The sequence below is a fragment of the Salmo salar genome, chromosome 26, assembly GCF_965601325.2.
Source record: "Salmo salar chromosome 26, fSalSal1, whole genome shotgun sequence".
Classification (NCBI taxonomy): domain Eukaryota; kingdom Metazoa; phylum Chordata; class Actinopteri; order Salmoniformes; family Salmonidae; genus Salmo; species Salmo salar.
Genome location: NC_138316.1, coordinates 5107925 through 5134730, shown reverse-complemented (window position 1 = coordinate 5134730; position 26806 = coordinate 5107925). Strand labels below are relative to the sequence as shown.

Sequence of the window (26806 nt, the reverse complement as noted above, 5' to 3'; positions counted from 1 at the left end):
AACAGAGAATGAATCTAGTAGTGATAGCATAAACTACAGCTAGCTAGCACTGCAGTGCATAAAATGTGGTGAGTAGTTGTCTCAAAGAGAGAGAAAGACAATAGTTAAACAGTTTTGAGAGAAAGAAAGCTAGCTATATTTCGTAATATATATTTTTTCACTTACTTAGCTAGAGTCTAACATAACTAGCTAGTTTAGCCTACTCAAACACCCGGCTCAAACAGAGAGGGATGCTATATTAGATAGCTGGCTTTTGCTATCCAACACTGGAACTCTTACAAGTCAACGTAAGCTTCTGGTTTTATTAATTTATTGCCACTGGGGCCTGCCGGTATAACTGCTGATGATTGTACACTGTACTGCATGATTGTAGTGGGTTTACTAACACATTAGTTCTAGTAGCTATGTTGACTATGATGCAACAACGTAATAGGCTGTGTGAAGCAGTTAGCAGTCATGATATAAAGGTTTGGCTTGGAAACGTTTTTTTTGCCTGGTCACAGACAGCTGATGTATTGTGCACTGAAGTCCACACACTTAGGGAAAAGGTGAGAGGAGGAGAGAGAGTAGATAGATGCGAGGAATTATATAATGTATATAACGAGCTGTTTGTATGTGGCTGCTATGAAATTGAACTGCGTTTGATCGCGATTAGGGATGTATTTATTGCGCAGATTCTGTTGAATAATGTTTCTTAAACAGAAGCAAACAGAACAAAACGGGGATAAACATACCAGAATTTGTCCAATAGAAACGGTCGTTTGCCACCGTTGGACTAATGATTACACCCTAGATCAGCTAGGTGCAGGCAAGAGTGTGCAAGGCAGTATTGAAGTGTCAGTGTCTGTCACCTTGATTATTAAAAATAATATCGACCTGTGCACCTACACGGTAAACTTTCATTCATAGGCTAGGTTGTAGCAACCTCATAATAATGGGTACAGGGAAAATTCAAGTACAGTATGATGAAGTACCCTAAACCTATCGATGCTACATTGAGCTGGGTCAATGGAATATGAATGGCAGTCATCCAATATGCTATATCCAATAGCATATGTATCATCCTCCCTCATCTTAAACTGTACCGACCGCCACTGATTGAAACACAAAAAGTATCTCTAGCTTAAACTGATGGATTTTAATAGGGATTTGTTTTATTATGTTACTTAGATTGATGCACAGGTGAGTCAATAAACTGTTAAGGATTAAAATGTTGTAACTTTTAATGGTGTCATCGGACAAAACTTTTGAACTTTATATTTGTTTCTACAAAACTTAGAAATGTGCCGTTTTCACATATGTTGACACTGGTATTGTGCTGGAGATAATGAATAAGATGGTGAAAAGTGATTGAGTTGCCCTTTAAGCCTAATGTAAGAAACTGCAGTGTCTGAACACAAGATGGTGTCATTGTGGTTCAGTGGTGGTACCTACTGGATGATCGTGACCGTCCGTTCATGAAGATGTTGAGGAACTTCTTAGAGAAGTGCAAGTTCGCCTCCGGGGTGGTGTCCTCTGACAGACAGGCGGTGGCTTCTCTCCTCACCCTTCCCACTCTTGCTCTCTCCTCCTCCTCCTCTTCCTCTTCTTCCTCTTCCTCTTTATACTTCTCCCCTATGGCCAACTTGTACGGAGACGAGACGCAGTTGTCGTAGACGGTCGCAGAGTTGCTGTCGTCGCTGTAACATTGGTAACACTGCTGCAGACTTACCAGTTCGAGCTGCGCGTGCTCGTCCACAACGAGTGTGTACTTCACAGAGTCGTAAGACAGACCACTCGCTTCCGAGCTCATCAAAGTACTCATGGGGGCACCACAGCCACCACGTCCCAAATACTGCCTGCCTCCCACAACCCTTACCCTCTCATCCTCAGCCTCACCCTCTACCCCAAATGTCTCATCCTGGACATCTACATACTCCACCCCTGCCCCTGCCCCTGCCTTCACCATCGCCCCTGCTCCTCCTTCCCTCAGGCCGAGGTTCAGGGCTAAGCCTGGGTGTTCCCTGGGGGGGGCGGTAGAGGGAGGGGTAAAGAGAGCCTCCCCATAGGAGGCGTAGGAGGGAGGGGGCACGTACACCTCGTCTTCCTCACAGATGGAAGGGTTGGTCCGGTCGGGCAGAGGCTGGTAAGGGGGCGGGCCCTCGGTGTCAGAGCTGATTGACATGCGTCCGTGCTCTGGCTGCTGGGACAGGAATGGGTGGTCCTGCTCGGAACGGTGCACGGGAGTCAGATAGATCTCCTCGGTGGGTTCTAGGCGTACATCTGTGTGATAGCGGATCTTCTCTCTGTGTGTCCCCCCTTCGCCCTTCCCTGGGGGGCCCAGAGGTGTGAGTGTGTAGTTTTGGGGAGGCGGGGATGCTGGGGGCTTCTCCGGCAGTTTGGAGTGTGTCCCTGCTGTGGAGCTGTGGGTGTGTCCAGAAGTGTGTTTGTATCTGCAGGGAGTGTCAGTGGATGTGCCGCGGTCCTTGGTCTGCGTCCCACCTCCCTGATGCAGCTTGTCCTCGTCGCTTAGACAGCTGTGCTCATGGGGAGAGGTCAGCCCGCCTGGGGGAGGGAGACAGACAGAGACCCAAGCATACACAGACATACATACAAGACACAGACATACAGACGTGCAGGCACACAGACAGACATACAAGCAGACATACATACAAGAAGACACAAAGACAGACATATCCACACATGTACACATTAACATAGAAAATGCACAAACACATACAAGGGCACCGAGCACATATCCTAGTGGTTAGAGTGTTGGGCCAGTAACCGAAATGTTGCTAGATCAAATCCCTGAGCTGACATGGTAAAATTCTGTCGTTCTGCCCCTGAGCAAGGCAGTTAACCCACTGTTCTTAGGCCGTCATTGTAAATAATAATTTTTTCTTAACTGACTTGCCTAATTAAATAAAGGTTCAATTAAAAATAAAACAGATGGAAACGTATGCAGCAGTTCACATACGGTACACACAGACAGTGCAAATACAGAGCAACATGCACAGACAAACGCACACAAATATCAGAAATGTCTAGTTGGTTAGGTAACACTGGGATTACACTCTAAATCCACGTTACTCGTCAAATTCAGTGGGCAGCAAATAGAATGTGATTGACCTAGTACGTCATAATCCACTGTCAAAAACTATTAGAGCCTTGCAGGGATGCTGTCACTGCTTTCAGAGGACACTAATACATGCTTTGAGAGCAATGTATAAACATCTTTTAATAAATTAAGTTATAATTACAACCATTACTAATGATTGGGGGTGTGAAGCAATGAAGAGAGTCAGATAATGTCATTATAAGGAGACAAATGTATCCTGGAGAGTATGTAGTTGGCCAATACAGATAATTGTACCAGGAAGTGCCATTGGAATGGAGAACTATATTTTTCAAGAGATATCTGATCAAGAAAACAGCAATATAAAGCACCAAACCAAATAGGTACTAGTGGACCTAAAGCAGACGCGGTTATATATTAGAGAGACAGATGTAACCTCAAAATGTGTACCAGCCCTATGTGCTTCAAGAATAAAAAGTCAACCATTTTCTATTTGTTTTGTTATCCTTTCTGTCCATACACATTTAGTGACAGCTAGGGTAATAGAAGCGTCATAGTTGTGCAGCATTGGCCATCTTTTTAACATCTGAGTCGGTGGTGCTAGTCGGTAACTCAACACACTCTCTGCTAGTTTTACATATACTGTAGTTCAGAGAGGCCATTCTAACACATCCACAGACAGATTTTGGACAATGTTACAATGGATGAAAGGAAATATGTTTATAGTTCTAGGGGCAGTGGTTGATTCTGCAGTCACTGCTTTGTTTCCTAATTGTATCTACTAAATCAGCAAAATCAGCAACCCCCCCAAAAGATTAAACTGGTGGTATTAGCCAGCAGTCTCCTGTAAAGGGAAGTGATGGTGGAACAGCTCACCTGTTTTGAGGGGGGAGGAAGAGCGCGAGACCTTCTCCTGCCAGCTGTACTTCTTACCAAATGAGTTGTTGTTTAATGTGTCCTGAGAGGGCAAGAGAGAATGGTAAAAAAAGACAGAGAGATGAAGCGAGAGAGAATGACACGGCAAAAGAGAGGGAATGGAGAGATTGTGAGTGAGAGAGATTTGGATGCACAAAGTCAATGTACACAATCTCTTTCTTTCTCTCTCTCTACCCTGCCTCTCTCTCATTCACTGACTCACTCACTCACTGACTCACTCATTCACTCACTCACTCACTCACTCACTCACTCACTCTCTTTCACACAGACAAAGCTTTTATTCTGTTGAATGATCAGGGAGTCTTTTGTCTGTGCTCCGTGGTGTGCATTTAAAGGGACCCAATGTCCCTTTTCCAAGCTTGTGAAACACACCCACACTCAGAGGGGGGATTGTTTTTAGAAGCTGGGGGGCCAACAGCTCCCCTGTCTTACACCCAGAACCCCCACTGATTCCCCTCATCTCCCTTCTCTGGTTTGGGGTAGAATGTTGTCTCTGTCTATGACTTTCTGTCTATGACTCTCTCTATCTCTCTCTCCCTCTCTCTCTCTCTCTCTCTTTCTGTCTATGACTCTCTCTCTCTCTCTCTTTCTGTCTGACTCTCTCTCGCTCTCTTTCTGTCTGACTCTCTCTCGCTCTCTTTCTGTCTATGACTCTCTCTCTCTCTCTCTCTCTTTCTGTCTATGACTCTCTCTCGCTCGCTCTCTTTCTGTCTGACTCTCTCTTGCTCTCTCTCTTTCTGTCTATAACTCTCTCGCTCTCTCTCTTTCTGTCTATGACCCTCTCTCTCTCTCTGTCTATGACTCTCTCTCGCTCTCTTTCTGTCTATGACTCTCTCTCTCTTTCTGTCTATGACTCTCTCTCTCTCTTTCTGTCTGACTCTCTCTCGCTCTCTCTCTTTCTGTCTGACTCTCTCGCTCTCTCTCTTTCTGTCTATGACCCTCTCTCTCTCTCTGTCTATGACTCTCTCTCTCTCTTTTTGTCTATGACTCTCTCTCTCTCTCTTTCTGTCTATGACTCTCTCTCTCTCTCAAATAAATTGATCAGGTATCAATTATTCAATTTATAATCTCAATCAGTTTGATATCAGGATTTATACATTTAGAAAATAATAATTACGTTTCATACTATATACATATCAATGGCTTAACTGGCCAGTGATGATCTGAAGGGCCGTTGTTTTGTGGACGCACAAAATATCTGGATTAGACGTAGTTGGGGGAGAGAAAGCAGAGAGGTCAGGCGGTGGTGATATCCTCCTTTTAACCTGTTAGGGCTAGGGGGCAGTATTGACACGGCTGGATAAAAAACGTACCCGATTTAATCTGGTTACTACTCCTGCCCAGTAACTAGAATATGCATATAATTATTGGCTTTGGATAGAAAACACCCTAAAGTTTCTAAAACTGTTTGAATGGTGTCTGTGAGTATAACAGAACTCATATGGCAGGCCAAAACCTGAGAAGATTCCATGCAGGAAGTGCCTTGTCTGACAATTTCTTGCCCTTCTTGATTATCTCTATCCATTACAGAGGATCTCTGCTGTTACGTGACACTTCCTATGGCTCCCATGGGCTTTCAGAAGGCGTCAAAAAGCTGAATCGTGGCTTTGCAGGCTCTGGCTGAAAAAAAGTAGCGCGTTTGGGTAGTGGCTGGTTACAGTACTGTGAGACTCAGGCGCGTGCCCGAGTCGACCTCATGCTTTGTTTTCTTTCGTCTGTTTACCTAAACGCAGATTCCCAGTCGGAATATTATCGCTTTTTTTACGAGAAAAATGGCATAAAAATGGATTTTAAACAGCGGTTGACATGCTTCGAAGTACGCTAATGGAATATTTAGAATTTTTTTGTCACGAATTGCGCCATGCTCGTGACCCTTATTTACACTTCGGATAGTGTCTTGAACGCACGAACAAAACGCCGCTATTTGGATATAACGATGGATTATTTTGGACCAAACCAACATTTGTTATTGAAGTAGCAGTCCTGGGAGTGCATTCTGACGAAGAACACCAAAGGTAATCAAACTTTTGTAATAGTAAATCGGAGTTTGGTCAGGGCTAAACTTGGTGGGTGTCTAAATAGCTAGCCGTGATGGCTGGGCTATGTACTCAGAATATTGCAAAATGTGCTTTCACCGAAAAGCTATTTTAAAATCGGACACCTCGATTGCACAAAGGAGTTCTGTATCTATAATTCTTGAAATAATTGTTATGTTTTTTGTGAACGTTTATCGTGAGTAATTTAGTAAATTCACCGGAGGTTTGCGGGGGGTATGCTAGTTCTGAACGTCACATGCTAATGTAAAAAAGCTGGTTTTTGATATAAATATGAACTTGATTGAACAAAACATGCATGTATTGTATAACATCATGTCCTAGGTGTGTCATCTGATGAAGATCATCAAAGGTTAGTGCTGCATTTAGCTGTCTTCTGGGTTTTTGTGACATTATATGCTTGCTTGAAAAATGGGTGTCTGATTATTTCTGGCTGGGTACTCTGCTGACATAATCTAATGTTTTGCTTTCGTTGTAAAGCCTTTTTGAAATCGGACAGTGTGGTTAGATTAACGAGAGTCTTGTCTTTAAAATGCTGTAAAATAGTCATATGTTTGAGAAATTGAAGTAATAGCATTTCTAAGGTATTTGAAAATCGCGCCACGGGATTACACTGGCTGTTGCGTAGGTGGGACGAAATCGTCCCACTGGCCCTAGAGAAGTTAACATTAGAATTTTTTCAGAATACTGACGATGGATCAACTCCTAGAGAGATATTTAGGTTGCTTATACTAATGCTTACCCAAAAATAATTCACTAAATCATTGCTTTGGCACATCATTGCGCACATAATGAAATATTTTGAGACAAATTACAGACAGTAGTCTACAAGAAACAAAATAGAACAATTGATTGAACATGAAATGTACAGTGCCTTCGGAAAGTATTCAGACTCCTTGACTTTTTCCACATTTTGTTTGGTTACAGCCTTATTCTAAAATTGATTACATCGATTTTTCCCCTCAATCTACACACAATAACCCATAATGACAAAGGAAAAACAGTTTTTTGACATTTTTGCTAATTCATAAAAACTTAAACTGAAATATAACTTTGACATAAGTATTCAGACCCTTTACTCAGTACATTGTTGAAACACCTTTGGCAGCGATTACAGTCTCGAGTCTTCTTGGGTATGACGCTACAAGGTTGGCACACCTGTATTTGAGGAGTTTCTCCCATTCTTCTCTGCAGATCCTCTCAAGCTCTGTCAGGATGGATGGGGAGCGTTGGTGCACAACTATTTTCAGGTCTCCCCAGAGATGTTCGATCGGGTTCAAGTCCGGGCTCTGGCTGGGCCACTCAAGGACATTCAGAGACTTGTCCCAAAGCCACTTGCAATGTCTTGGCTGTGTGCTTAGGGTAATTGTCCTGTTCGAAGGTGAGGCTTCGCCCAGTCTGAGGTCCTGAGTGCTCTGGAGCAGGTTTTCATCAAGGAAATCTATGTACTTTGTGCCGTTCATCTTTGCCTCGATCCTGACTAGTCTCCTAGTCCCTGCCGCTGAAAAACATCCCCACAGCATGATCCTGCCACCACCATGCTTCACCGTAGGGATTGTGCCTGGTTTCCTCCAGAAGTGACGTTTGAAATTCAGGCCAAAGAGTTCAATCTTGGTTTCATCAGACCAGAGACTCTTGTTTCTCATGGTCTGAGAGTCTTTAGGCGCCTTTTGGCAAACTCCAAGCGGGCTGTCATGTGTCTTTTACTGAGCAGTGGCTTCTGTCTAATTGGTGGAGTGCTGCAGAGATGGTTGTCCTTGTGGAAGTTTCTCCCATCTCCACAGAGGAACTATGGACCATCAGGTTCTTGGTCACCTCCCTGACCACGGCCCTTCGCCCCCGATTGCTCAGTTTGGCCGGGCGGCCAGCTCTAGGAAGAGTCCTGCTGGTTCCAAACTTCTTCCATTTAAGAATGATGGAGGAAATTGTGTTTTTAGGGACCTTCAATGCTGCATACATGTTTTGGTAGCAATCCCCAGATCTGTGCCTTGACACAATCCTGTCTCGGAGCTCTACGGACAATTCCTTCGACCTTATGGCTTGGTTTTTGCTCTGACATACACTGTCAACTGTGGGACCTTATATAGACAGTTGTGTGCCTTTCCAAATCATGTCCACTCAATTGAATTTACCACAGGTGGACTCCAATCAAGTTGTAGAAACATCTCAAGGATGATCAATGGAAACAGGATGCACCTGAGCTCAATTTCGAGTCTCATAGCAAAGGGTCTGAAAATGTATGTAAATAAGCTATTTTTGTTTTCGCTTTGTTATTATATGTAGATTGCTGAGAAATTGTTTTATTTAATCATTTTTAGAATAAGACTGTTATCCTCTCTGGGCTAGGCGGGACGTAATCGTCCCACCTACGTAACAGCCAGTGTAATCCAGTGGCGCGATTTTCAAATACCTTAAAAATCCTATTACTTCAATTTCTCAAACATATGACTATTTTACAGCTATTTAAAGACAAGACTCTCGTTAATCTAACCACACTGTCCGATTTCAAAAAGGCTTTACAACGAAAGCAAAACATTAGATTATGTCAGCAGAGTACCCAGCCAGAAATAATCAGACACCCATTTTTCAAGCTAGCATATAATGTCACAAAAACCCAAACCACAGCTAAATGCAGCACTAACCTTTGATGATCTTCATCAGATGACAACCCTAGGACATTATGTTATACAATACATGCATGTTTTGTTCAATCAAGTTCATATTTATATCAAAAGACAGCTTTTTACATTAGCATGTGACGTTCAGAACTAGCATACCCCCGCAAACTTCCGGGGAATTTACTAACAATTTACTAAATTACTCACGATAAACGTTCACAAAAAGCATAACAATTATTTTAAGAATTATAGATACAGAACTCCTCTATGCACTCGATATGTCCGATTTTAAAATAGCTTTTTGGTGAAAGCACATTTTGCAATATTCTAAGTACATAGCCCAGCCATCACGGGCTAGCTATTTAGACACCTGGCAAGTTTAGCCTTCACCAAAATCAGATTTACTATAACAAAAATGTTATTACCTTTGTTGTCTTCGTCAGAATGCACTCCCAGGACTTCTACTTCAATAACAAATGTTGGTTTGGTCCCAAATAATCCATCGTTATATCCAAATAGCGGCGTTTTGTTCATGCGTTCCAGAAACTATCCGAAATGGTAAATCAGGGTCGTGCGCATGGCGCAATTCGTGACAAAAAAATTCTAAATATTCCATTACCGTACTTCGAAGCATGTCAACCGCTGTTTAAAATCAATTTTTATGCAATTTATCTCGTAAAAAAACGATAATATTCCGACCGGGAATCTCCTTTTCGGTAAACAGAGGAAAAAACACAACGACGGGGGCAGCCAGTGCAAGCGCCTAAGCCCACAGTCCCTTGATCGGCCACTTGAGAAAGGCGATAATGTGTTTCAGCCTGGGGCTGGAATGACGACATTCAGGTTTTTCCCGGGCTCTGAGAGCCTATTGGAGCCGTGGAAAGTGTCACGTTACCGCAGAGATCCTTTGTAATGGAATGAGATGTCAAAGAAAGACAATAAATGGTCAGACAGGCCACTTCCTGTAAAGGAATCTCTCAGGTTTTGACCTGCCATTTGAGTTCTGTTATACTCACAGACACCATTCAAACAGTTTTAGAAACTTTGGAGTCTTTTCTATCCAAAGCCAATAATTATATGCATATTCTAGTTACTGGGCAGGAGTAGTAACCAGATTAAATCGGGTACGTTTTTTATCCAGCCGTGTCAATACTGCCCCCTAGCCCTAACAGGTTATGTAACAAAACGTGGAAAAAGTCAAGGGGTCTGAATACTTTCCGAAGGCACTGTATTAAATATGATTGATATAGTTCTAAAGCTTACTGTTTATTTTATTGCAATCTCGGCTTTCATTTTAAGCATATTTTTATGTGTTCCTTATTTGTGTCAATTGCAAAGACATTTGGCAACTTTGTGTTTGTGGTCAACTTTGTTCTGAAGTTATTGAGAACACAGAAAGAAGGATAAACCATGTGATTCTATGTTTAGTGGAGATCTTCTGTCTATAAAGTGACGCGGGAAGGCTAAGATTTACAAGCATTTTCAAGTGCAACTTTAATAATGATGGTTTTGGGAAACAGCTCAGAGATTTAAAGATGATCCTACAAAGGTTCTAATGATAAACCTAGCCTTTAGGTGCTCTTGGGAAACTGGGCCCCGCTCTCAAACTCTGCTCCCATCTGTTTTCATATTTACTGTACTGCCATTTATCAATGTGGGAATGAATGTGTGGTCTTTTGCTGGAGTTAGACAGCTGTGTACAGAATTACTAAGAACATTTGTAGCTCAAGGATTTAGAGCACCTGTCCAATGTCAGATTTGTAAATATGTATTCTTAAAAGTGTTTTGTACTTGTCTAATGACTTTTAGCAGGTGTTTCTCTACAGTTTCTCATTTGTCACAGTATTTGTATCAGCAGTTACCAAAATTGGTATTGATGAGTTATGCAGGCTTTTTTGTTCAAGCCCAGTGCTACCACACCTGATTCTACTCCTCAGCTGTTCATCAAGACATTGAATAGTATAATCAGGTGTGGTAGAACTGGGCATGAACAAGAAAGCCTGCAGAACCCTGTAGCTCTTTAAGAGCAATTGTGGCCATCCCTGAATTGTATGTACACATTTTACTCTAACTGATTGTGCGTTTGATTGTACATTTTATAATTGTATTGTGTACTTTACATGTTATAATGTGCTTTAAATTTGATTGTTTACAGGTAATGTAGTACTAGGCCTTTCTTCAACAAACTTTAAACTACATTTTCATGTAAATAGTTAATGGGTACATGTTGATTATTTATGTATTTTACAGGAGCTTTCTTGATTGTCTTGTTAAGAGATCAGGGAAATTCTTTGGCTTAAATGGGTTTCTGTTTTTTTTGCGTCCCTCCGGAAAATCGGTGGTTATTATTAAATAAATATATATTAAATAAATACAAATATCTGCATTATTTTTACTTTTTTATTGTCTCATCGCTGCAACTCCCCAACGGGCTCGGGAGAGTCATGCGTCCTCCAAAACATGACCCGCCTAACCACGGTCCTTAACACTCACCAGATTAACCTGGAAGCCAGCCGCACCAATGTGTCAGAGGAAACACCATTCAAATGGCGACCGGTGTCAGCCTGCAGGCACCCGGCCCGCCAGAAGGAGTCGCTAGGGAGCGATGAGCCATGTAAAGCCCCTCCGGCCAAACCCTCCCCTAACCCAGATGACGCTCGGCCAATTGTGCGCCATCCTATGGAGGGACACAGCCCGGGAATGAACCCGGGTCTGTAGTAACACCTCTAGCACTGCGATGCAGTGCCTTAGAGCGCTGCGCCACTCAGGAGGGCCCACTACATTATTTCTGTTGCCATTTGTAATTATTGTGTACTTGTATTGCTGTTGTGTTGCATAATAATGTTCATTTACAATACAGTTAATTTACAACTAGTCATTATCAACAATAACAGAGCTTCAACCACCCAAAACTTTATTTATATAGGGAGATAACACCATTTGAAGTGAGAAGTAGATATTGTTCTGAAGCCCAAAAAAATGAAAGGAAATTCACATGAGCACCACAAATGCATACTTCACCAATGCTCTATCTATGTTTTCTAACAGACAGCTTTGACCAACTACAGTAACTATGTTGGTCTATTGCACTTCCAACAATGTGTAGGCAGTTTGCTTAGGATTCAAACCTTTTCAAACAGCCTAATTCATACTCTTCTTTGTTTGTCTTTCAATAGTACTATTTGCCTGAAGGATGTAAAGACAGTTGACAAAGATGTCGACTGTTGCATTGGAATGTTCTGTCCAAACAGTTTTTTATATGATGCCCTTTTCTTTGAATATCACATGTTGAAACCAAATATAACAGGGATATGAGAGGAGTTTGTCCAAGCATGGGCCCTGTACATACTCAGGTTGTATAACTGATGTACAACACATTTGACACAATGGTTATGATACAACATGCTTCTATAATTATTATTTTGTGCAGAAAAATGTATCACAACCGTTCCATCAAATGCCTTTTAAATCAGCCTTCAAGGGATTGTGCAACAAGGGAGCTCTCAGGGGCAATTATTACTTATAACAGCTCATGTATACACACACACACACACACACACACACACACACACACACACACACACACACACACACACACACACACACACACACACACACACACACACACACACACACACACACACACACACACACACCTCTCCCATCAGAGTGGGAAAAGAAATCAAGCAAACACAGTGGATGTTCCTTCTGACGGCCTTGGCTCGAGTGTCGGTGTATGTGTCGCTCCTTCTCTGACCAACATAACTGTCTACCCTAGTTCTGATTTCTGCTACTAATGAAAAAACACATACCTCACATGCTCACATTATAGTGTGCTCATGTGTGCACACACATCCACCCATAACCCCACATACTCATGATACTTCTTCCAACTGAAACAATAAATGCACAGGGTCATGACATGAATGTAAGCTAGCTGTATTTACAGAGAACAAGAAACAAACATACACACTGTCACACACATACCCAGCAGTGGAGGTTCCTCAGAGGAGAAAGGGGAGGACCACCCTCAGTGAATTTCATAAAAATGTAAATAGTGGAACATTGAAAAAGTTATGCTTTTTAGATAAAACTATACAAAATATATTAATGTCAATAAATGATTGATTAAAACACACTGTTTTCCAATGAAGGTCTACAGTAGCCTCAACAGCACTATGGGTAACACCATGGTGTAGCCAGAGGACAACTAGTTTCCGTCCTCCTATGGGTGCATTGGCTTCAATACATAACCTAGGAAAGAAACTCATGGTTCTCACCCCCTACCATAGACTTACACAGTAATTCTGACAACTTCCGGAGGAAGTCCTACAACCTATCAGAGCTCTTGCAGCACGAACTGACATGTTGTCCACCCAATCAAATGATCAGAGAATGAATCTACACTGAACAAAAATATAAATGCAACATGCAACAATTTCAAAGATTTTACTGAGTTACAGTTCATATAAGGAAATCAGTCAATTGAAATAAATTCATGAGGTCCTAATCTATGGATTTCACATGAACGGGAATACAGATTAGCATCTGTTGGTCACAGATACCTAAAAAAAGGGTAGAGGCATGGATCAGAAAACCAGTCAGTATCTGGTGTGACCACAATTCGCATCATGCAGCGCAACACATCTCCTTCACTTAGAGTGAACAGGCTGTTGATTGTGGCCTGTGGAATATTGTCCCACTCCTCTTCAGCTGTGCAATGTTGCTGGATATTGGTGGGAACTGGAACACGCCGGTGTAACTACACTGTACATTGTAGCGGGTTTACTAAAGCATTAGTTCTACATAACTATGTTGACTATGATGCTAGCTAATATGGTGACAATGATGTAGGCTGTATTTAGTGGTTAGCAGTTATGATATGAAGGTTTGGCTTGGAAAGGTATTTTCGCCTGGTCACAGATAGCTGATGTGTTGTGCACTGAAGTCCACAAGCAAAGAGAAAAGGTGAGAGGAGAAGAGTGCATAAATGCAAGAAGGAATTATACATTGAGCAAAGTGATCATGCTGTTTGTATCTGGCTGCTATGAAAGTGAACTGTGTTTGAATGTGATCTGAGGTGAATTCATTCCACCAATTCTGTTGAAAATCTTTTCTTAAACGCAAGCAAATCGAACGAAATGGGGATAACCATATCTGGATTTGTCAAATAAAAACTCTCGTTTGCAACTGTTGGACTAATGATTACTCCCTAGATCAGCTAGATGCAGGCAAGGTGGTGTTGAGTGTGTCACTGTCTGTCACCTTGATTACTAAAAACTGTATCTCGATCTGTGCACCTACGTTGTAAACCTTCATTCATAGGCAAGGTCAGGGTTTCCCAACCGAGGGTAGGCGTACCCCTAGGGGTACATGGGCAGTCCCCAGGGAGTATGTGGGTGGATTTTCTAAAATGTGAATAAAAATAATATTTGTAAAAATATTATTCCCCAAAATATGTTCAAGTTATTTCAGTCTTTTTAGGTAGGAAAACATTTACTGAGGTCACTGGTGTGAAATGTAGTTAGTTTATATTTATATCCCTGGATTTTTACTTTGGGTGCGTGTGCATTGCTCTGTCTACCTGGCCTCTGTTCGCTCAATGGTTGATCCTCTGCTCGCACCAAGTGCACGTGATCCTTTGCTCTGTGCACTAGAGTGCCTGCTGCTGTTATTCTAACAGAAACTATCATTGATAAGACAAATCATTGATAAGACAACAGCGAACGCACTCAAGATGGTACCATTTTCAAATACCATGATGTACTGTAGGATCGATGACATGGGCGTCGATATCATTGATCAAGTGGTGGAAAATGTAAAAGATTCTGGTCCATTTTCTCTGCTATTGGATGAAGCCACTGATGTCAGTGAGGGAGCCCAGTTGATTGCGTTTGCGCGATTCAAAGACATTTTGGAAATGAATGAGCATATTCTTGTCTGAAAGTTGTTTTGCAGACAAGATTATGCTCATTCAGCCAATCTGTTGATTTCTGCGCTCTTCCAGTTACATAGTATGAGTCTAGCCACAATAACAAAACCCACTGAGGCAAGACCAAACTCTTCTTTGCTAATACCTGGTGGTAAAATAGATATATCCCCTAATAAGCACAGCTGTGGGGGATCTGGGATAGGCTGTCCCAGCTATTCATCAAGCTATTTAAGAACCTCCTTCAAAAAAGGGAGCACCATGGGACATTACCATATAGCATGCAGAAAGGTACCTACATCACCCTAGCATTTCCAGCATAAATTATTTTGCAATAAACCCACTTCATGTAATCTAACTGGGGTCCAGTAGTATCTATGAACAATCGTATAATGTGTAAATGTACCCCTTGTATCCCTGGTACACCACCCTACATTGGAAACAAAATTCCATACATCCTCAATGTCACAATTAAGATCCCTCTGCCAAATCAACCTTAAATTCCACAGTTTCCATATTGTGCATATGAGACTCTTTTATAAAACACTGAAGCAAAGTGTGATATTGCTGGTAACATGAAATATTGGAGGTTAATGGAAATACTGGAGGTTAATTCTCATAAGAGACCCCATGCTGCTCCTTAGTTGTAAGTATTTCCAGAAATATCCCTTATCTGGCAAATAACATTTTCCCTTCAGGTCCTGATAGGACATAAGCACTCCTTTCTGATATGCATCCCCTAGTACATGCAGGCCTTGTCTAAGCCATACCTCCTAGATGAATTAATGTTTTCTTATGCAAACCAATGGGTTGTTCCATATGGAAGAATATGTTTGTTTATACTGGGAAATTCCAAACATCTTATGAATCTTAACCCATACCTCTCGGGAATGTTGTAGAATTGAGATAAGGCCTCAATAGGCTTAAACGGGGCTGTGATAGACCTCTCAATCTGAGTCCATCCCAAATGGGAATCATAATTGCCCCAGTGTCTGGCCAATTTGGCTACTTCAAATGATATGTTGTATAGTTCTACATTGGGTAATGCTAGTCCTCCTTCATCCCTTGGAGCATATAACTTGTTCACATTTATTCTGGGTTTTTTCCCATCCCAAAGATAATTCTTAATCATTTGATTGTACTGCTTAAATAGTAAGGGAGAAATGGTCACAGGAAGCATCATGGACACATAATTAAACTGTTGGGCCTCAACCATTTGAATAGTATTTATTTTACCTCATAATGTAAGATTAAGCAACCTCCATTTGTCAAGAGTATTCTTTATTTTTTGTAGTAGTGGCATCATATTAATTTGCATGATATTCTGTGGTTCGTTGGTCAATTTTATACCCAGTTATTTCGTCCCTGATGGCACTCATTTTATCTGTAATGAAGTAATTTCAACAGGAGGACAGAATTTAGATACAGGCATAGCCTGTGAGGACTGCTGCTCTTGGATTGGAGTACAATACCTTAACCCACTTGATAAATCCAGGGCCAAAGCCAAACTTCTCAATGGTAAATGTCAAAAAGCCCCACTCTACCCTATCGAATGCCTTCTCCGCATCTAGGGAAAGGGCTGCCACCGGAGTATTTTCTTAAGGACTCAGCCACATGAGGTGAAGCAAACGTCTAAGATTGTCTGTGGAGGTTCTACTTTTTACAAATCCCACCTGATCTGTGTGAATAATATGAGGTAAAACCTTCTCCAGCCTCATGGCTAGTACTTTGGAGAGCACCTAACAATACTTCTATTCCCCCACCAAATGGCAATAAGTAAAAATGAACAAAACTGAAATTATAGGTAACTGGGAGAATAACATTTTCTATGCAACCATATAATATCAGATCAATTAAAATAATGTCAAAGTTATTAGTTTCATCTACTTACTTTACCGACATCTTTGCTTAAGGGTAGTTTTGATCAGGCAATTGGTAACTGAGTAGCCAACCGGCTAAACCTCCAGTGACGAAAATAGAATTGTAGCTAAACAGTCTGAAATAGACAAAGAGCTAAATACTGTGGCTATTAGTAAGCCAAATGGTCATTTCACAGTGTCTTTGCGATAGTGTGTCACACAGACACTGTCCCATATAGAACTCACCGGCCAATATAGCTATGCCATCCATGCCCTTATTTTTGGTCCTCTGAGTTTTTCTTGAGGAATTCCATCGCCTTGCGATGGATCTGTCTTTCCCCCTTCCATGCAAAGCGTAGAATAGCTGGGTAGGCGAGTGTGAAACGTACATCCAACTCATGCAGCCTCTTCCTTGTTGCGGTAAAAAGCCTCCTTTTATCCACCAGTTCCTTGGTCATATCAGGAAAAAATGACAGCTTGCAGCCCTTCTCCTTCTCCAGAGAACATTCCCTTCACAGTGGCCAGTACTCTCTCTCTCTCCAGATCCCTGAGAAAGCGGATGATGATGGGTCTAGGCGGCTGATTCTCTCGTGGTATTGGTGCTAGGGTACGGTGAACTCTTTGAAGCTCGGATTCGTCAAGATCCACCCCCAGAGTCTGCAAGATAATTTGTCTCATGCATTCCCACGGCTTGCCATCCTCCAGATCTTCCTTGACCCCTAAAAGTCTTAAATTGAGGGGCCTGTCTCGGTTAGCTGCGTCTTGCACGCTTCTGTGGAGATCCTCATACAGTTTGGCGTTCTTCTCGACGTTCTTAATCAGTCAATCGTTGTCGTCCTCCAGCATTGATATCCGACCTTCTGACTCATCTAGCCTCTGTAATATGACCGATACATCTTCTTGCATATCCATCTAAGATTGTTTGACCTGAGAAACATCCGATTCAATAATGGTGCTGACTCTACCCATTTCTGCCATGGTCTTCTGTAGGGATGATTGCAAGGCTGACAACGAGCTGGGTTCTATGTTCTGCCCTTTCAAAGTCATGCTTGCTGAATTGCTAGCAACAGAGCTAGCCTTGTTAAAACCTGTTGGGGCTAGGGGGCAGTATTTGCACGGCCGGATAAAAAACGTACCCGATTTAAACTGGTTACTACTCTTGCCCAGAATCGAGAATATGCATATAATTAGTAGATTTGGATAGAAAACACTCTAAAGTTTCTAAAACTGTTTGAATGGTGTCTGTGAGTATAACAGAACTCATATGGCAGGCCAAAACCTGAGAAGATTCCATACAGGAAGTGCCCTGTTTGACAATTTGTTCTCCTTCTGTTGCATCTCTATCAAAAATACAGCATCTCTGCTGTAATGTCACATTTTCTAAGGCTTCCATTGGCTCTCAGAAGGCGCCAGAAAGTGGAATGACGTCTCTGCAGTCTCTGGGCGAAAAACAGCAGGAGGTTTTGTGAGTGGTCAGGCAGGGAACAATGACACTGGAGATGCGCGTCCACGAGATGACTCCATGTTTTTCTTTCAGTCTTTGAATGAATACAACGTCGCCCGGTTGGAATATTATTGATTTTAAACAGCGTTTGACATGCTTCGAAGTACGGTAATGGAATATTTTGAAATTTTTTGTCACGAAATGCGCTCGCGCGTCACCCTTCGGATAGTGACCTCAACACACGAACAAAACGGAGCTATTTCAATATAACTATGGATTATTTCGAACCAAAACAACATTTGTTGTTGAAGTAGAAGTCCTGGGAGTGCATTCTGACGAAGAACAGCAAAGGTAATCCAATTTTTCTTATAGTAAATCTGAGTTTGGTGAGGGCCAAACTTGGTGGGTGTCAAATTAGCTAGCCGTGATGGCCGGGCCATCTACTCAGAATATTGCAAAATGTGCTTTCGCCGAAAAGCTATTTTAAAATCTGACACTGCGATTGCATAAAGGAGTTCTGTATCTATAATTCTGCAAATAATTGTTATGTATTTTGTGAACGTTAATCGTGAGTAATTTAGTAAATTCACCGGAAGTTTGCGGTGGGTATGCTAATTCTGAACATCACATGCTAATGTAAAAAGCAGTTTTTTTATATAAATATGAACTTGATTGAACAAAACATGCATGTATTGTATAACATAATGTCCTAGGAGTGTCATCTGATGAAGATCATCAAAGGTTAGTGCTGCATTTAGCTGTGGTTATGGTTATAACATTTTGCAAATGTATTCAAAATAAAAACAGAATTATTTACTTTAACCTGTTAGGGCTAGGGGGCAGTATTTGCACGGCTGGATAAAAAAAATGTACCCGATTTAATCTGGTTACTAATCCTACCCAGTAACTAGAATATGCATATACTTATTATATATGGATAGAAAACACTCTAAAGTTTCTAAAACTGTTTGAATGGTGTCTGTGAGTATAACAGAACTCATTTGGCAGGCAAAACCCTGAGACATTTTCTGACAGGAAGTGGATACCTGATGTGTTGTATTACCTTTAAACCTATGCCATTGAAAAACACAGGGGCTGAGGAATATTTTGGCACTTCCTATTGCTTCCACTAGATGTCACCAGCCTTTACAAAGTGTTTTGAGTCTTCTGGAGGGAGATCTGACCGAACAAGAACCATGGAACGATGGTGGCCCATTAGACACCTGGCGCGCGAGTTCATGTTGGGTACCCTCGTTCCAATACGTTATAAAAGAGAATGCATTCGTCCACCTTGAATATTATTCATGTTCTGGTTAAAAAAGGCCCTAATGATTTATGCTATACAACGTTTGACATGTTTGAACGAACGTAAATATATTTTTTCCCCTCGTTCATGACGAGAAGTCCGGCTGGCTTAGATCATGTGCTAACAAGACGGAGATTTTTGGACATAAATGATGAGCTTTTTTGAACAAAACTACATTCGTTATGGACCTGTGATACCTGGAAGTGACATCTGATGAAGAGAATCAAAGGTAATGGATTATTTACATAGTATTTTCGATTTTAGATCTCCCCAACATGACGTCTAGTCTGTATCGCAACGCGTATTTTTCTGGGCGCAGTGCTCAGATTATTGCAAAGTGTGATTTCCCAGTAAGGTTATTTTTAAATCTGGCAAGTTGATTGCGTTCAAGAGATGTAAATCTATAATTCTTTAAATGACAATATAATATTTTACCAATGTTTTCTAATTTTAATTATTTAATTTGTGGTACTGACTTGACTGCCGGTTATTGGAGGGAAACGATTTCCTCAACATCAATGCCATAGTAAAACGCTGTTTTTGGATATAAATATGAACTTGATAGAACTAAAAATGCATGCATTGTCTAACATAATGTCCTAGGAGTGTCATCTGATGGAGATTGTAAAAGGTTAGTGCATCATTTTAGCTGGTTTTATGGTTTTGGTGACCCTGTCTTTGAATTGACAAAACATTACACACAACTCTTGTAAATGTACTGTCCTAACATACTCTAAATTTATGCTTTCGCCGTAAAACCTTTTTGAAATCGTAAAACATGGTTAGATTAAGGAGATGTTTATCTTTCAAAGGGTGTAAAATAGTTGTATGTTTGAAACATTTGAATTTTGACATTTATTTGGATTCAAATTTGCCGCTCTTGAAATGCACCTGCTGTTGATGGAGTGCACATAGAGGTTAAGTAACCAGACCCTTTGCTATAAGACTCGAAATTGAGCTCAGGTTTCATCCTGTTTCCATTAATCATCCTTGAGATGTTTCTACAACTTGATTGGAGTCCACCTGTGGTAAATTAAATTGATTGGACATGATTTGAAAAGGCACACACCTGTCTATGTAAGGTCCCACAGTTGACAGTGCATGTCAGCCAAAAACCAAGCTATGAGGTCGAAGGAATTATCTGTAGAGCTCCGAGACAGGATTGTGTCGAGAAACAGATCTGAGGAAGGGCACCAAAACAATTCTGCAGCATTGAATGTCCCCAAGAACACAGTTGCCTCCATCATTCTTAAATGGAAGAAGTTTGGAACCACAAAGACTCATCCTAGAGCTCGCCACCAAGCAAAACTGAGAAATCGGGGGAGAAGGGCCTTGGTCAGGGAGGTGAACAAAAACCTGATGGTCACTCTGACAGAGCTCCAGAGTTCCTCTGTGCGGATGGGAGAACCTTCTGGAAGGACAACCATCTCTGCAGCACTCCACAATCAGGCGTTCATGGTAGAGTGGCCTGACGGAAGCCACTCCTCAGTAAAAGGCACATGACAGCCCTCTTGGAGTTTGCCAAAAGGCACCTAAGGGACTCTCAGACAATGAGAAACAAGATTCTCTGGTCTGATGAAACCAAGATTGAACTCTTTCGCCTGAATGCCAAGCGTCACTTCTGGAGGAGACCTGGCACCATTCCTACGGTGAAGCATGGTGGTGGCAGGATCATGCTGTGGGGATGTTTTTCAGCGGCAGGGACTGGAAGACTAGCCAGGATCGAGGAAAAGATGAACAGAGCAAAGTACAGCGAGATCATTGATGAAAACCTGCTCCAGAGCGATCAGGTCCACAGACTGGGGTGAATGTTCACCTTCCAACAGGATAACAACACTAAGCACACAGACAATACAATGCAGGAGTGGCTTAGGGATCGGGTTCAGTTCCGGGCTCTGGACCACCCAGAGCCCGGACTTGAACCCGATCAAACATCTCTGGAGAGACCTGAAAATATCTGTGCAGCAACGCTCTTCATCCAACCTGACAAAGCTTGAGAGGATCTGCAAAGAAGAATGTGAGAAACTCCCCAAATACAGGTGTGTAAGCTTGTAGCATCATACACAAGAAGACTCAACGCTGTAGTCGCTGCCATAGGTGCTTCAACAATGTACTGAGTAAAGGGTCGGTATACTTATGTAAATGTGATATTTAATTTTTTTTTTATATACATTTGCAAAAATGTTATCGATTTTAAGTCTGTAACATAACAACATGTGGAAAAAGTCAAGGGGTCTGAATACTTTCTGAATGCACTGTACATACTTATGTGAAGTGACATTTTCATCCATGACCCTAATCAAGACCAAGCACAGGAACAGACTGGACTTGGAGAAAAGCCTGATCACTGCTGTTGCCACCCTGCCCCAAAATACTAACAGAGCTTATGAGTGAGAGACATGATCAAGTTTCTCATTGATTGGTGAGTCCTCATGATTCATACACAAGTCTAGAAATATGGGTTACATATACTGGGAGAATGTGTGTAACATTTGATCTTTGTTTTTGTATAATTTTCTGGATACTTAAAGATGTGAACAAATCCTATAAAAAGATTAAACTGATGTTTGAATTTGTATTTATTATGTATTCCCATTACTCTTCCTGGGGTCAAGCAAAATTAAGGCAGTATACATTTTTATTTAATACATTCACACAAGATTTTACAACATATTACGTGTGTGCCCTCAGGCCCCTACTCTACTACCACATATCCACAACACAAAATCTGTGTGTATAGTGTGTATGTTATTGTGTGTTTGTATTTATGTGTCTGTGCCTATGTTTGTGTGCTTCACAGTCCCCGCTGTTCCATAAGGTGTATTTTTATCTGTTTTTTTAATCTAATTTTACTGCTTGCATGTTAAGAGTACATGAGTGTTATTATAGTAATACATTTTCCTTATTTGCAGTTAAATGACAGGCATAGACAAATAATATTGATTTTAAAATACATTTTTGTCCAATATAATATAGGAATCACTCCAGTACCCAAAAAAGGTTGGGAACCACTGGGCTAGATTGTAGCAACCTCATGATGGGTGTCGTGTCTTTGGCTATGCTGGATTAAGTGATATGACATGCTAACCTATAAAATTCTCTCTGTAATTAATATTACCTGATTAAGCTAATCATGTAAATGTAATTAACTAGAAAGTCGGGGCACCACGGAAGAACGTTTATAGAGCCGTTATCTTCCGAATAAACTCTTAAAATACTTTGTAATATTTTACATCGATAGCAGTCAATATTAACCCTTATCTTATTTTCAGTCTCATAATGAAAGTTGTAAATTCTTGGCTATCTTCACGAACCCTGGCTAACAAGTTGAATCAGCAATACAAAATTGGGTTTAATTATTTATTTACTAAATACCTAAACTAATCACACAGAATTACAAATACACCGAATACAAATGATGTCATACATGATGGCTGGTTACACAAAGGAAAGGGGGTTGGGCTTGAATGAAAGAGCGGGAAGATTTAGGAACAAAGAAACAGCAGCTATGCTATCGTAAATACATTATCTTATGCATTCTAAATTACCGCCCATTTGGAAAAGGAAAATGCAATAAATATTTACTCTGAGCTGCGCTTCGGTAGATTGGTCGTAGATGCTGGCCGGGTTGGCCAACAGATCTTCCTGTAAACTCGGAAGAATGTCTCTGGTGGTAAATTGGATACGTGGTGGTATCTTCGTCCGTCTGTTAGACTGGTTCCGTCGTCCGTCCTTTCCTAGCCCCCGTCTACAGCGGCCGCTGCTAACTCAACGGCTAGGAAGTATCACTTCTGTAGTGAATAAGCTCAAAGTTCATACCATTCGCCACCAAAGCTCACGCCGAGGTTGGCTTAGTTCTGTTCTTGACATGTGTGTCCTTCTAATGTAGAGGCTGCAGACCTCACGTGCTGGAACAACCTGGTTATCTTTTCGTCAAAGGCTTATATAGTGGAGAGGGGGGAAGGATGTGTTTCATCGTTTATAACCCCTCCTCTTCACAGGGGTGGGCCACTGATCAAGCAGGGCACTTTCCTTATGAAAACCCAAATCTCTCATTTGGAAGCTAAAATTACATTTAATCTCCTAACAAACAATTTCAATATCAAACATTTCAATTGCATAACAATTCCATGTGACTCTGATAACTAGAGGGTGGATACTTTCCCAGGTACAGTTTATGTCGTCCTGTCATCAGTCATAATGTCTCAGATGACAACTGAAATGAAATCCATACTCATTACGTTCCCAAGCATATTTCCAACTGGTTTTATTACCAAAATATGGTTCCTTTTTCCCATTTGTTTGATGTTCCCAGACTCTCTATATTTAACACAGGCTATTCAAGTCCTTCAGTAGGGTCAGAGAGGGGAAGGGAGAAAGGTATTGATGGGGGGGGGGTCATAAACCTTACCCACAGGCCAACGTCATGACAGTCCCCCCATGTTGGGTTCAATCTTGCGATTAAACTGCATGTTGTAAACCAACATAAAAATGAACGTGGGTTGTCCTGGTTGTGGATCATCGTTGTGGTCCCCATCTGGCGGTCGACCCGGGTAGGGTGTCTGCAAATGAAGAAGTCCGCTCCAAGGCTGGGCAGCAGATGTCCAGTTGGTGTTTGCTATTGCAGTCCCCCCTCTGGTGGTCGACCCGGGTAGGTTCTCTGCAAATGAAGATGTCCGTTCCATGGCTCGGCAGCGGATGTCCGGATTGGGATCGCCGTTCCGGACCCGTCGTCTGGTCGTCCAGACTGGAATATCTGGGCAGTAACTTAGGCAGATGTTAACAACGCACACACACTCATGAAATATATCATTACATTTCCTCCCAAATGAGCGGCGTTGTGGCACTAACTGATGGTTGTATGGGGGAGTTGTTTATGGCTCTATCACTTTCTATGTGCCGAAGAAAAATGAAACAAAATGAATGAAAGCATAAACAAAACAAAATATAGTTATGCCACCTTAATCATCTAATTGGACTGTATTCTATCTACGTCCATGGTCTTGGCAAAATGACGCTATCATGGCATTGTCTAATGTCATATTTAGGGCTTTCCTAATTTGCGGGGTGGCGCTTAGGGTACTATCCTAAGTTGACAACTATATGATAAGTCTACAGCTGTAAGGCACTAGTTTTGGGCAGTCTACATGATGACCTATGGACTTCTGGTTAGAAAACTGGTGAGTGCTGTAGAGTCAAAGGCCTAGAAGTAAATGTTCAACTTTAGTAAGGCTGGTATTTTGCTTGGACCCTTAAGTGATCCTAGCATAAATCCTAATTGGATGTTCCGTTGTGCATGTGCGTTTATGCATACACAATCGCGCATGTCAAGGGAGTCTGTAGTAGTTTTCTACAAGTCACGGTGTCTTCCACTATTGTAGTGGCGGTAGGTATGAAGTCTATTTCATAGCTATGTTATCCACGGAGGAGCTAACCTCACGACGGAAGTACTCTTTAAGTATTGGACCAGTCATACGTGGTGTGATCATGGTTCATGACTTCTAATAACTTTTCTCCTGAATGGAGGGTTCTATTTATTAGTGGCATGTGTTAACCATTGGAAGAGTGCAATGGAGATTCCCTTCCCCGTGTTGCACTCTGAGTGACTCCTATGACGCTATTATCAATAGCAATTTAACTTGTGAGGTTACTAATCCTCTTACTGAGTGTTGCTGGACTGACTGTGGTATTGGCACTGGTATTCAAGGGGTCCAGTTGTCCTACCGATTTATTCTGAAATATTATCTACCGGAACACATGATTGGAGCATATTACTAGTTGTATTGTAGTTGAACCTACACATGGCAAGGAATGATTATTGTTGCCATTTGTTTTGGAGGTGGACAAGTCCACTGGACTTCCTTTACGACCAGTGTGGTACACCTCAGAACTATCTTAGATGTGTTCTAAGATAATCCCCGTCTAGGGGCCTGTCTGTTCCTCACTGTTCTCATAGGGGAGTTTACAACTAGATTTCATTTATGCTCTGGCGGCCTCGTACGGTATTGTCCGTAGTCTCGACCCCCCCACCGGCCTCGATGAGGCTCATCATGGGTCTGGGCTACTATTCCCCCCCTTTGTGTCTCGGGACCCCCCCACCAGCGGGTGGTGTTGGTGTCCGAGGCGCAAACGAAAAGGTCGGACCCTATGTACGAGTTGTCAGTGGTCGCGTTATTATGAGAATGGCTGTAACCTTTCAACCAAATCTCCTGGTGTTTGTGCTTCAACACCCTCAGTGGCTGTCGAGGTCTGTCAGTCACCACCGCGTCCGCGTGTGGCAACCTCTTCAGTACCTGCAAATTTAGACGAGGATATCGGTCTGTGATATCGCAAAGTGTTTCACCAGTGGGAGTCATCGGGTCAGTTGCTGGACTGACGCCATTAGTGTCATTGTAAGGGGTGACAGTCCCCAACAAAGCAGAAGGTGTATCATCGGAAGCAGAGTGTACTCTGCGCATCAATGTTTTTCTTGCTGAGACGGCCGCAGTGCTTGCGGAAGTGTCCGAAGGGCAAGAGAAGTTCATCTCAACTACCGTATTGCACGACTGCAAGGAGGAGGGAAGTTGCTCATTCACAGAGACAGCTGGCTCGAAATCATGAAAAGAGTGGTCAATCAGATTGGCTGATGGAATGTGTCGAGATATCGTAATATCTCCTTGGATCGGATTCTGCACCAAGAGGTTTCTAAACATCTTTTTCCCACGGGGTGCTTTCGACAGATACCCTTCGTGAATGACTGCGTTGCAGCTAGCGTTAGGGGAAAACAGTGTGGTCAGTGGAGAAGGCACTGTGGCCTGTGACCATACCTGGTTGGTTTTCCAATCCATCAATGGGAGTAATCGATCCATCAAGTCTGCTCCAAGTAGCAGGGGTACAGTTTCGAGGCTGGTAACATACACAGGGTGAACGAGCGATACGTCCTTGAACTGTAGTTTCAGCATGAATCTCAATGTGAGAGGCGAGGTAGTCTGAGTGACCCCTCGAAGTGTAGTTTCGCATCGTTCCACTTTTAACCAACGTTTAGTTGGCTTCAAAGCCCTTTTGAGATGATCAAACAATGTTTGAGAGATGAGTGATATTGTCGCACCCGAATCAATTAGCGCATGACAAGTTAAGCAGTCCTCCAGGACTGTTTCCAGGTATGGCCGTTTAGATTCGTGGTTAGTGGACATATTCCCCACAAAGTGGAGTGGTCGTTCGCAACGACGTGATGTGCCATTTCTGTTCAAGGTGGAAGCAGATTGACTTTTCCGATTTTGAGTGGGCTTGGCTTTAACCTGTTAGGGCTAGGGGGCAGTATTGACACAGCTGGATAAAAAACGTACCCGATTTAACCTCTCTGGGCTAGGCGGGACGAATTCGTCCCACCTACGCAACAGCCAGTCTAATCCAGTGGCGCGATTTTCAAAAACCTTAAAAATCCTATTACTTCAATTTCTCAAACATATGACTATTTTACAGCTATTTAAAGACAAGACTCTCGTTAATCTAACCACACTGTCCGATTTCAAAAAGGCTTTACAACGAAAGCAAAACATTAGATTATGTCAGCAGAGTACCAAGCCAGAAATAATCAGACACCCATTTTTCAAGCTAGCATAT

At 41.9% G+C, this 26806-nt stretch overlaps 1 protein-coding gene across 1 annotated transcript in view; it reads right to left on the bottom strand.

Annotated features, from left to right (window-relative positions):
* LOC106587053 (C-Jun-amino-terminal kinase-interacting protein 1) overlaps positions 1 to 26806 on the bottom strand; it is a 156902-nt gene that overhangs the window by 43432 nt on the left and 86664 nt on the right. The window contains exons 5-6 of the mRNA XM_082969338.1: positions 3935 to 4016; positions 1435 to 2544 (exon numbers count right to left, since the gene is read on the bottom strand). Coding sequence (XP_082825464.1) covers positions 1435 to 2544; positions 3935 to 4016 — 1192 coding nt within the window. The remainder of the gene's footprint in view (positions 1 to 1434; positions 2545 to 3934; positions 4017 to 26806) is intronic.